General features: G+C 31.5%; 1 protein-coding gene across 1 annotated transcript in view; it reads left to right on the forward strand.

The window, feature by feature from the left end:
* Positions 1-2,905: 2,905 nt before the first annotated feature.
* LOC132757218 (uncharacterized) overlaps positions 2,906-13,803 on the forward strand; it is a gene marked incomplete at its 5' end in the record, with an annotated part of 43,616 nt that continues 32,718 nt past the window's right edge. The window contains 1 exon segment of the mRNA XM_060748432.1: positions 2,906-2,951. Within this exon segment, the coding sequence (XP_060604415.1) occupies positions 2,906-2,951 (46 nt within the window).

Consider the following 13,803-nt stretch of genomic DNA (forward strand, 5'->3'; position numbering starts at 1 on the left):
TGTATTGCTTAGCTGATAATATAAACTTGTAAAACATCACTTGAAATATTTCAGTTGTAAAGATTGCATATAAATGTGCATTAAGTACTTATAAAGATGTTTACAAGCAGGGATAATGTATATCGAGCCTGATAACTGCCTGCTTTTATGCCCGTAAATAAATATTTCAATTTTAGTGAAATCCTTTTTCAAATCTGTACTTGAGGACAGTGTCATCTTAACAACCAAACTATTGAGGCATATTTCTGGATTTATAAATGCATGTTGTAAACATCAAGGACATGAAATATTTTATATTTATTCAATATAAAAGTGCTGTAAGAAATTGATTCAGAGTCCTGGCTAATTTCCAGGTATTTAAGTTTTTTGACATTTGCATAATATTTTATAATGAATGTATGGCATATTAATATTTGTTAAGTGTTTATGTAATAATTATCATTTGTATTGATTAATACATGTATGACCATTGACATATTAAGACTAAAGGCAAAAAAAACTTTTCCTTATATAAAAAAATTGATTGAACACTTGATAATCAATCACCAATGATCTCATATAAATACATATATGTGTAATAGACTTAGCTGCCTTTGAATCAGTAAGAGCCCCCCCCCCCCCCCCATTTTCATAAAGCCCCTTAGGGTTTTTTCTTCAAGATATAAATACGTCCCCTGGTCTTTGTACATTTATGGAATTTCCAGCAGAATAGACCAGCGTGTTATTGTCACTTCATAGCACTTAAAGATATAAACAATAAATCTATTTTCAGCCGAATGAGAATATAGAATAATTATATATTTAATTCCTTAGACACCTTTAAAATATCCATAAATATTTAGTCTGTCTTTGATCTGTATTATTTATTATCATATTATGTTGTCTTTATAACTTTAAGTTATTTTAATAGTTTTAACTTTAAAGACCAGTTACCAATTAACTAATGCTTTTTGCAGTAAATTTATGGGCAAAATTTTATTTTTACAAAGCTAGGACAATGGTTTCTTATTTGTTTTGTTTTGTTTTGCATGTATTGATTTGAAGTACGATTTCCTAAAAGGGTGAAAGTATTAACATTTTATGGTTGAATAAATTTTAATCTGTTAAGCCTTACTTTGGAACTATATAGAGACGTTAACTGTGAAGTCATAAAACGTTTTAATGTTTTTATCTCTGATATCAACAAATGCCTCTTTAATTTATGCATACCTTAGTCTCGCTGACACGTGTTTTAGCTACCTGTACGACCCTGAACGGTCGCACTCAGCTCAACGATTATTATTAGCGTATGTCGCATATCGTAAAGTTATATTGTTTGGTAGTCTGTGGTTAGTTGTCGAAGGTAGAAAATTAATACGATTAATTTAAATTGGATAAAATTTGATCAATTGGAAATAATAATTAGGCATGTGTTTATTTTGAATACGTATATTTCAAATTAGACAGATTAAGATTTTTCGACAATTTATTTGATATATAAAGTAATGTACAGTGATTTTTACCAATTAGGTCTTACATTTATTGATTTAAAACCTGTGTAGTCATACAAGTTGGAATTTGAGAAGTTCAAACTAAATATTGGTATAAATAATAATATTGATTGCAAGTCTGTACTCTGGATATCACCTGATTTGAAATTTAGGATTTATTTGGTGACATTTGGTAAGAAAAAATTGACTTTATCTATGGTTATTTAATTAATAATAAAATAATCATTCTTTTGGATATTGTAACTGTAAACTTTTTTTTTTGGAATGATCACTCATAACAGTGTGGTAATTTGAAGTGACGTTTAAATGAAAAAAAAATTGTACTGAATTTTTAATAAATGTGAAATTATAATTTTTTTGCATATTTAAGGCAAACAATGGAATGTTAGTGTGCATTTATGTGGGCGTACAAGTAGACAAAATTTGGAGTACTTTATTCGGCAGGGTGTAAACCATATTTCAAAATCACCATTAATTTATTGATAGTTTCCTATATAAACTTTTTATGTCTGAAGCTATTGAAATATTTATGTCTGTCTGACATATGGAGTAAGGGACAATGCAACGTGAACATGCATGTAATAATAACTGCTATGGATGCACATAAATGATTGTTATATAAGGACTTTTTTACTCTTGATTATTATTGATTGTATATGTGTTTCTTAGGTAAACATTTACTTCATAGAGTTGATTTCATCTGATGGTTGTTTGGCCGAGTCAGACTAGTAATCTAAGGATTGCTGGCGGCATGGGTTCAAACCCAGTCAGGGGCAAGCCATTATTTCCTTGAGCAAGAAACTTTACATACATTACTCAGTACTGGTTGATTCAAGGAACAGATGCGAGAGCACAGACTAAATTTATTTGAACTAGGAGTTGAAATATTGTGCTAGCTTATATATGGGCAATATATGTGAGATTCTGACACAGAATCATCAGCGATGTCATATTTGTAACTAAACTAAATGTTGAAGGCATTTTAAATGATGAAATTTAAGTTAGTCTGGAATGAGAGTGTATGGCATGTTTCTGTTTTTCATTTACATGAAAATAATATGAAATTATATTAAAATAAAAATAAAAGTATGTCATAACCTTGCACAAAATACATGACAAATTTCTAAGATTTGTAGTTTATGAAACTGTGAAAACAAGGGCTGTAACTCTGACACTGTGAAAATAGTTAATTCACTTTAAGGTGCACAGTATTAATGCACAAAGGTCATGTATGATGATTATGTATGAGAAATATTGTTCTTTCTAGCATTTAAATTTTTTGTTCTCAATTTATTGCAAAATAGTACATTTTAGATAAGAAAAACAAGCATTTTTGAATTATTTTCTTGAAGATTTAAAAAAAATGCATATTATATTTGAAATTTATCTCAGTTTACTCTCTTGTGTATTTTCAGGAATGAATATTTTTTGAAACAAGAAGTTGATAGAAGAGCAATAAATGTAAGTTATCTACACATTACTATTTTATGAAATTTAATCTGGATGCATTTATGACCCCCTACCCTCGGGTCCCTCTGGTAATAATGGAGACTGTGACTTTTGGAATTTCAAACTCCTGGTATTTGAGGCCTTGCTATGTGGAGACAAGCAGGAACGAGGTCCGTACTCTCAGTACCTGAAAGGGTGGATGGACCCTCATTAAGCCTAGAATACATTACATACATAGACAACAAGGAACATATTATAAAACAGATGGTCCAGACCGGGTACTATTGGTGATGCTCCTAAAAAGGCAGCTGGAGGAGAAGTTTTTCACAAAAATTAAATAGACCTTTATTTTATCTACTTTGATCAATAATTGAAAATTATAACATCAATGCATGGTAGATCAGTATTTAACTATCAAATGTGAACTTGACTTTGTAGTGTGGTAAAAATGTATATGAAAACCATAAAACAAAATAATAAGTCTGATGAAATATGTTTTTAATAGTGGTAAAGCTACTAGTTATGTATATAGTAATTTAGGGACTCTCCCATTCTAAAATAGGATCTTAGTCAGAACTTATTGTAGAGAGATTAGCCAGGGATTTAAAGATGTCAGTTAGTTTACGAACTTACTAAATTTTATTTTTCTCTCTATCGTATTGTTTTACCACTGTTTGCATAAACCCACACAATTATAGAGGAATAACTCTAATTAATATTATATCAAAGATCTACTCTCAAATTCTGTTAAACCGCTTGACGAACTGGACCCAAACAAACGAAACAATCATTGAAAATCAATTTGGCTTTCAGGCAGGTAAATCAACAATTGATTGCGTCTATATTTTACATTCAATTATAGCTAAAACTTTATCGTTAAAGAAAAAATTATATTGTTGTTTTATAGATTTCGAAAAATGCTTCGATAAAATTACGAGATCTCATTTATTTCATAAACTAATAACAGAAAATGTAAGCTCCCGATTTGTTAATTCTATAAGAGCTATGTATAATACAGTGAAAGCATGCGTAAGATATAAATCAGAAAACTCAACTTTTTTCACGTCAAACATTGGAGTTAAACAGGGAGATCCCAGTTCCAGTCTGATGTTCTTATTTTTCGTTAATGACATTCTTTTGAATATAAATAGTAACATAGACGGGATCTGTTCTATAGATGACGTCAAATTATATTTATTGCTTTTTGCCGATGATGCTGTCATTTTTGCAGAAACACCACATGCATTACAGTCAATACTTAATGACTTACAATTATACTGCGGTCTGTGGGATTTAAGAGTAAATACATCTAAAACAAAAATAGTTATTTTCGAAAAAGGACGAAAAACAACGCATTCTTTCATTTTTAATAACGTAGTGTTAGAAATCGTGGATTCGTTCAAATACTTAGGAATAACCCTATTTAAAAACGGCAACTGGAATAGAACACAAAAACACATAGCAAAACACTCTCTATATGCACTTCATAATTTATTTATTATTTATAACCAATTAAATCTCAATACAAAAGAAAAATGTAACTTATTCGATAGTCTAGTAGGATCAATTTTGAATTATGGCTCAGAAATATTTGGATACCATAGTGCAAATGATATAGAAGTGATTCATAATAAATTCATGCGAAAAAATATTACACGTTCGTAAAAGTACAAAATCTTGTTGCATTATATGGTGAACTAGGAAGGTATCCTATGATGATACAGCGTAAAATAAATTTAATTAGATTTTGGATACGAATAGTAAAATCAGATGATAATAAATTACTTAAAATGACATACAATATGCTTAAAGATGATTTTAATGATGGTCATAACTATAATGGTCTTAATTGGGTCGGACATGTTCAACAAATTTTCGTTGTAATAGGTATGTCAAACATTTGGCTATCCCAAAATGCTGACATCGTATCTTTACAAACTATAAAACAAAGAATAATTGATATATATAAACAATCTTGGGATGCTGAAATTAGAACTTCAAATAGATTACAGTCATATAGCTTGTATAAGAAAGAATTAAAAGTAGAACGATATTTAGATGTAATACCTAATAGTAAATTTAAAATAGCACTGACAAGATTCCGACTATCATCTCATGATTTAATGATTGAAAAAGGTAGACATTTAAATATTCCCAGAAATGAAAGAATATGTTCAAATTGTAATATGAATGCAATAGAAAACGAGTACCACTTTCTTCTAGTATGCCCAAAATATACTAACTTAAGAAAAACCTACTTCAATCCATATTTTTGCCATTGGCCTACTAAGCAAAAATTTATCTCACTTATGAATTTAGACTCTGTTAAAAGTATTTTGAATGTCAGCAAATTTATATACAAAGCTTTCCATATGCAATAATTCTTCTTTATTCCAAAACGAATTTCATTATCATAACCTGATGTTCACTGCTTTGTTTTCTTTTTATCTTTTGTAAGTATTTTAAGTTAATGTAAACACAATGAAATGGATCTCCATATTTGAATTGTTTTACAAAAATGTATTCAATAAACATAATGTTGATCGTAACAAGAAAATATATTCTTTGTAATATGTTTTATTATAGAAATAACACGACAGATAAATGGCAATAATGATGAAAAATATTGTTAAGGAAATACTTTACAATTAATTATGTTCACTCTGTTAAAAAATAATAATTTAAGATTAATTTGTATAAATCATTTGTATATAATTCTCTGTTAACCATGTACTTGCCCTTATATGTTTGTATTGTATATTGAAATGGCTATAAATGTTGTAACATTTAATGCTGAATAAATATTATGTTATGTTATGTTATGTTATGTTTGCATAAATGGGTTGTTATTAAGAATTTCAATTAATTTACGGATTACAATGTTTTATTTTTTCTCTCTTTATTTGACCACTGTGTGCATAAATGGGCGGTTAACATCAAAGGACATAAAATTGAAACCCTACACTTGTTATGTTATGTTTTCCTTATTGAACATGTACCTTAATGACTGCATTTGTCCATTTTTATGCACATTATTAACTGCCACATTTGTGGTCATAAATTGCATGTATTTGACGGTCAACATATACCAGAGGTGATGACCACAATTTTATGGTTGACAAACCTTTGATTGTTGATTTCCTGTAAACTGATATACAGTTTGTGTCGGTTATTAACTTTTTTATTTGCCTTTTTCAGTACGTCATTAACAACTTTTTTTTGCAATATTCTGAATACCAATACTTCCTTATCAGTTTATTGTATTGTTTTGTACTTATTGATAATTTGCCTGGATATTTAATTGCTCTGACATAAAAGGTATTTAAGAAATTTGTATTGAAAGAATTGAGTTATTTTGAGGTTTTGTACATTCTGCTTTTAAGTCTATTTTGATGGTATCATTGTTATTATTTTGATTCTGTATACCTGAAATGTTCATGTGTATCTTGCACTCAGTCAAACCAAGTTCGCAATTTTCACCATTTTACTTCATGTTTTTTCGAGATTTTTTAACTATTCTGAATTGATGTATATAAATGGACTTGTAGCCCTAAATTTATGTACATGTAGTGAACTTGAACCCCTTTGAATTTATGTACCTGTAAGGTACATGATCCCCTCTGAATTTATTACAGCACTTGAGCGCTTCTGAATTTATGTACTTATATATTGTGTACATGAACCCCTCTGAGTTTATGTAATGGCCTTGAAGCCATAGTGTACATAAACCCTTCTGAATTTATGTTATAAACTTGAAGCCTTTCTGAATTTATGTACCTTTACCGTACATGAACCCCTTTGATTTCATTTATTGGACTTTAACTCACTGAATTTATGCACCTGCAGTGTACAGTTGAACCCCTCTGAATTTATGTATTGAACTCAAACCCCTCTGATTTTATGTATTGTTCTCAGACCCCTCTGAATTTATGTATTGTACTCAAACCCCTCTGAATTTATTTATTGTACTTAAACCCCTCTGAATTTATGTACTTGTAGTGTACATGAACCCCTCTGAATTTATGTACCTGTAGTGTACATGAACCCCTCTGAATTTATGTATTGCTCTCAAACCCCTCTGAATTTATGTAAGTGAACCCCTCTGAATTTATGTACCTGTAGTGTATGTGAACCTCTCATCAAGTTCTGTTAAGAATTTCGAGGTATTTATTGGTAGTGTCAGGTATTCAACAGTGCTGGCTGGTATATAGGTGATGGTATAGGCCTGTCACAGGTCTGTCATTATCACAACCAGTGTTCATAACCATGTCATGACCTTACATGGTCCTTAATGGTAATTTGAGTAAAACAAATGATGGTAGTACTGACATTACAATGTGTTTGCCCTCAATGGACTGTGTAAGGTGTAACATTCCTCTTCAAGCAAAGTTTTTACATTCTTCTAAATGAGCTATTACACTGTTAGGTGATAGTCCGCCAAAATAGTCCAAAGTTTGATTTATGTACAATTAGGGTGCAAAATGTCTTTATGATTTTAACGGTTAATGCAAAACTTTGAGAAGTTAATACATTTTAACAGCAAATTCAGAATGTCATTTTAACTGTCCTACACCATCTTTTGTGAGTTTTACCATTTTATTTCATATTTACATTTTTACCAGGACCACATATTACGTAACAACATTTGTATTAAAAATTAAAGCTTTTGAAAAGATTGCACAGGAACAGTCTTAATAACTTAAGAACAATTTTGCAGCAGCATTGTATATGGTCTCTAACGAAAAAATTTTTCAGTGATATTATTTAAGTGTTACTTTAGAATAAGTGGACTTTCTTTGCTGGAAATTTGTTTTATTACATAATGAAAACAAAGTTTGTTTGGTTTATAAATGTGTTTAAATGTATTTACTTGACTTCATAACTAAACAGTTATTTTTCTTTCATTTAATGTGTAAATACTGTGGTCAGTATAGTGGTGATTGTGCAACACCTGTGAAAAATGAACATTGTCCAGATAGATTTGTTAATGAATATTATTTCACAGTTATATATTTATGAGGTTATAGGTGTGCTAGAGGGGGGAAAACATACCAGCAAGTTAATTATAATATTTGATACAACTGTAGCTGTTGTCATATGCTTGAAGGCTTCCATCATGCCAACATTTCACACCACTTGTGTAGAAATTTTAATGTCTCCTAATTAATGGATTTTCTTTAAAAAGTAAGTTCACTACGTACTTTATATTGTAATATTGTTTCTTGAGAATTATTAGTTTTAATTTTGTTTCTATGTATTCCTGTCAACAGGTTTGTGTGTATTTAAAAGGGTTGTCATTGCACTTTTTGAATGCATAATCAGACTTATTTTTATCAGACTCTACAGAGGAATAGTAAATATATAACTGCTTAATATTGCGTTCTGGAAATCAAAATAAAGGTAGTGTCCAATAGATGTTACCCGGAACTCAGCAAATGTGGGTTTTTCCATGCTATTACCCTGGTACAAACAAACGTTTACTGTTATAACCTTACTGTGTACTGCCTGTCACATTAGATAAGTCAACCTGTTGCGCTTAATTCCGAAGCCCCTCCTCCCTGATTAGCTGGGAAAACCCCAAATATTCTTAATTTTAGAGTAAGGCTATTAAACTGAATGTTTGTGTATCTGTAGCAGGATGTGCTAAAACTTCAGGGGCAAGTCATTTCTCGTTGGTTCCAGGAACGGATTCAAAAGTATTTCAATAAACTTGTAGCTTGCAACACAATCAAACTAAAATAAATTATGTATAATCTAAACTCATCTATAAGTCTGCTACAGTAAGGGAGGCTAAAGCCAAATGGTGCATTACTTTGATCATAACCGGAATTATACCAAAGACAGTTATGATGGTTAAAGCTGCTAAATTTATTTATAAAGACCATTCATTCTTCTCTGCCAGGTGACAATGACATATTTCAATCAGGAGATAATAACTCCCATCATTTAACAGCTGGTTGTGACTTATTTCAATATCCTTCATTTATAAAGAAAGGTAATTTGTCTTCTCCAAGTGCATTTGATTGTCATATTATTTTTGTCTGGCTGGCCTTCATTAACATTGTCATCTGACATTTAACAAACATGATAGAGGAAGTTTATGTACATATTTGGCATACCTTTGTCTTCTTCATAATCATATTTACAAGTTAATTAGGTAAATTTCATATAAATGGCATCTTTTAACAAATTTTGATACATTAATGACTTACGTCATAGAAAGATGTTCTTGACACATTTGATTTACTGTTTAATTAATTATATTTTAGTGCAAATAAGGATCAGCTTTAGTTATAACTAACAAAGTCATAGTTAACACCTTATATATCCTGTCATACCCATATAAATACTGTCAAAACTTGATTTCTGAGTTTAATCAGTTTTTAGTTTAATCAGTTATGACAAGGTGTTAAGCCCTCATTTTGATGAGTTCTGTTTTAATATCAGAACAGAACAGTTTTGTTCTGTTTTAATATCCAATTTAATTTGATTACATTTGTAATTTAAGTTAAAAAGCATTAACATGTATAATTACTGAATGAACTTATATTAGTATGATTGGTTTGATCAATGAGCCTACAAAAATAATCCCAAGAGTGATGTTGTTGATTATTGCGGATCCATTTTGTTTTGCTGACTTCAAAATCAAAACAAAACTTACCTAAATGTTTGGTTCTGTATAATTTATTTGTTTGTTTGTTTGTTTTATTGGAATTTAAGCCACAATACCTCTATAAAGGTCATATGGTACCAGGACAGGATATGGCTAGTTCCAGGAAGCAGACACCAAGTGGTTCATATAAGTTGAACTTTTCTTAAATAAATAATGTTTAAGCCAATTGAAAGTTTTCACTATGATACTATTTAAGTCTCTGTTGACAAATGACAAATATTTTCAGTACAGTACAGGGGGATCAAGGAATGTAGAATTCCATGTTGACATTTTTATCATGTGTTCACCTGATACATGTAGTTAATTGAGTTTTAATTGGTTAAACCATAGCAAAGTTCATAACAATTGGATTATAGTAGCTGTTTGTTTATTTGAGAATTTCATAAAGAGAAACTAGGATGTCAAAATTTGGTAATTAATTCTACAGTTATAATACTTGACCTTTATAGTATAAGAATTTTAGGTACAAATGATGGGGAATTCTTGAATTCGGTAATCTGATGAACTTTTGAGTTCTTTTTACTGTTAGTAAAAAAAATAAAATAAAGAGCATTCAGCAATTCAACAAGTATTTCATGTTTCAAGGTCCTGTCATAAATGCTGCTTTCCTTCATAGAGTTTAGGTTCAAAGGCCACCCGTTTCTGTCCATTTTCTTGTCAAATGGACCTAAAAAAACTAATGTACAGTGATATTCCCCTGCTTTCTGATATAGTGTTTGGTATAATTCATGTAATAAATTTCACTTTCACAATATTCACTAGCCCATAAAGAACTTTTAGTATATCATTTAGTCCTATTAAGTTTTCAATTAATAATCCATTATATATAGCAATTAGTGATGAGGTATTTGTGTAGGAGGGTAACTGTCTGTAGATATGATCTGATATGGAAGTTTGTAAATGTCATGTATTTAATGAACTGTATCAAACCTTCAATTGTTGTTTATTTAATCCTTGCTCTGCCTAGGAGTCTCCTTGACTGTATGGTTAAAGTACCTGCGCGACTTTGAATCTTTGCCTCTCACAGTCTGTGGATTTGAATCTCATTATGGACTTTGGAAGGTACCCAGCTTGCTAATACAGAAGGATGGTAGTTCTATGCAGGTGCCTAGTCTTGCTTGATAATATACAGGAGTTTATGGAAGAAGAGGGGGGAGGTTACCCTACCCGAGGTCTTTCTCCACCACTTAAGTGTTCAAGTTGCCATATGACATCAACCTGTCAAATTTGTACTTTTAATACCATGACTATGGAAATGTCCATTGTGAGTTTGAGAAATGTCACCATTGAAATAACAATGTAGAGCAAAACTAGTTAGATTGTATGGATGAAACACTCACTAAGGGTTAAATTATAATTGTTGCTGCATACTCATGTGCAAAGTTACTTCTGTACTCTTACATTGTTTGGACTTTGATTTGCAAGTGTTGAATAGTTTTATCACTGTCTTATCCTCTTATCAAAATTTAAATGATATAAACAGATTGAGTTTTTTATGTTGCCAACATCTCATGAAGCAGGTGTTTGCCTGTTTGCCCTTCCATCATTCTCTCTTGGTTTGCCCTTCCATCAGTCTCTCTTGGTTTGCCCTTCCATCAGTCTCTCTTGGTTTGCCCTTCCATCAGTCTCTCTTGGTTTGCCCTTCCATCATTCTCTCTTGGTTTGCCCTTCCATCAGTCTCTCTTGGTTTGCCCTTCCATCATTCTCTCTTTGTTTGCCCTTCCATCATTCTCTCTTGGTTTGCCCTTCCATCATTCTCTCTTGGTTTGCCCTTCAATCATTCTCTCTTGGTTTGCCCTTCCATCATTCTCTCTTGGTTTGCCCTTCCATCAGTCTCTCTTGGTTTGCCCTTCCATCATTCTCTCTTTGTTTGCCCTTCCAACATTCTCTCTTGGTTTGCCCTTCCATCATTCTCTCTTGGTTTGCCCTTCCACCATTCTCTCTTGGTTTGCCCTTCTATCATTCTCTCTTGGTTTGCCCTTCCATCAGTCTCTCTTGGTTTGCCCTTCCATCAGTCTCTCTTAGTTTGCCCTTCCATCAATCTCTCTTGGTTTGCCCTTCCATCATTCTCTCTTTGTTTGCCCTTCCATCATTCTCTATTGGTTTGCCCGTCCATCATTCTCTCTTGGTTTGCCCTTCCATCATTCTCTCTTTGTTTGCCCTTCCATCATTCTCTCTTGGTTTGCCCTTCCATCATTCTCTCTTGGTTTGCCCTTCCATCATTCTCTCTTGGTTTGCCCTTCCACCATTCTCTCTTGGTTTGCCCTTCCATCATTCTCTCTTGGTTTGCCCTTCCATCATTCTCTCTTGGTTTGCCCTTCCATCATTCTCTCTTGGTTTGCCCTTCAATCATTCTCTCTTGGTTTGCCCTTCCATCATTCTCTCTTTCACACCATTTCTTTTTGCACTTTAGATATTTGTTATTTTGGTACTTTCTATTGACCTGTACTTAGGTCAAATGTGTAGTGTCAAGGTCATGTAGGCTAAAATATGTTTTCCTTCTTCTCCATATACATGTTGTAAGCTCAGTTTTTGTCAAGGTGATATTTCAAGATTTCATTAGAATTTGAATATAGGATCATTGTAAAAGTTAGTTCATAGAATATTTTATTTGTCTATAATGTGTGTAAGGAATGTTGTTTATCTGTCAGGGTAGAACAGTGAAAATTTTATCTTGATTTTGGCAATTGACTGACCCTATTGCTGATAACAACTGTAAAACCATAAATATTTGGAAAAACTTGTACTGTCCATTTGTAGTCGACTTTAGTTTTCTTCCTGACCATTTGATATGGTAGTGTTTTGTTTACTGTTTACCTTGCAAATACTTATGACTTTAAAATTCATCAATGATAAAAAGACCTTGATGTATATTTTATGCGTGTAACTTACAGTATCTGGTTCTTTAATGGTAATGACAGTGAATTATTTATGGCGATTTTAATCTTATACTACTTAAAACTGCTGCTTTATGATTGACTAGTGTAAATGTGACATATTTTATGGATTTCAAAATGAATTTTACACTTTGAGTGTGTAATGCTTGAAATAAGAGTTATTGCGTATTACACGTTTATTACAGCAAGTTTGTCGGTCTTCTGCCAGATTTAATGTTTACATGAGAAGAGTCTTCTGCCAGATTTAATGTTTACATGAGAAGAGTCTTCTGCCAGATTTAATGTTTACATGAGAAGAGTCTTCTGCCAGATTTAATGTTTACATGAGAAGAGTCTTCTGCCAGATTTAATGTTTACATGAGAAGAGTCTTCTGCCAGATTTAATGTTTACATGAGAAGAGTCTTCTGCCAGATTTAATGTTTACATGAGAAGAGTCTTCTGCCAGATTTAATGTTTACATGAGAAGAGTCTTCTGCCAGATTTAATGTTTACATGAGAAGAGTCTTCTGCCCGATTTAATGTTTACATGAGAAGAGTCTTCTGCCAGATTTAATGTTTACATGAGAAGAGTCTTCTGCCAGATTTAATGTTTACATGAGAAGAGTCTTCTGCCAGATTTAATGTTTACATGAGAATTTCAGATCTGTGAGAAGAAAACTGTCTTCTGTTTTAAAATGACAGTACATGTATATAAATAACACATGGGTTTGTGGGTAACAGTAAAGGAAAATACTGTTATCCGAGGCGTTAGCCGACTGATTAAGTAAATTTTATTTAGTTGAAGTACACTTTAACCAAAGTTAGACTTAGAAGAAATTTAAAAAATACTACAATGTGATTGGACAAATAATAAAGTTGATCATTAAACGTTAGTGCTGCCTGCGTTCCACTAACATCATATGCCTATGATACGGTTTTATCTGTAATGTTTTTTTTTCATAATAGAATATAGATTACAGTTTTAAAGAAGGAAGGACATGTTTTACTGTTATCAAAGTTGTTTATTTTAGCAGTGCGTAGTTTCCATATTTTGTAAAGTATGATCATTATCAGTCTATGATGAGCATTCCCATAGGAATGTTAAAATGTTTGTTTAAACAGCGAGGGGTGGAGAAATTATTATCCCACTGAAAGATAAAAGTATATCATGTGTATATATATATATATCAGTAACAGTCATGTACTCATATCTATCATTGAATCATTATTGAACTATTGATGACTTTTACCTCATCAGGTGGACTGTAAATGAGTTGATTTTTAATGTATTTATAGGACATCAAAGCAGAAAAC

This window comes from Ruditapes philippinarum, unplaced genomic scaffold (genome assembly GCF_026571515.1).
Source record: "Ruditapes philippinarum isolate M1 unplaced genomic scaffold, ASM2657151v2 ctg1469_1_1_1_1, whole genome shotgun sequence".
Classification (NCBI taxonomy): Eukaryota; Metazoa; Mollusca; class Bivalvia; order Venerida; family Veneridae; genus Ruditapes; species Ruditapes philippinarum.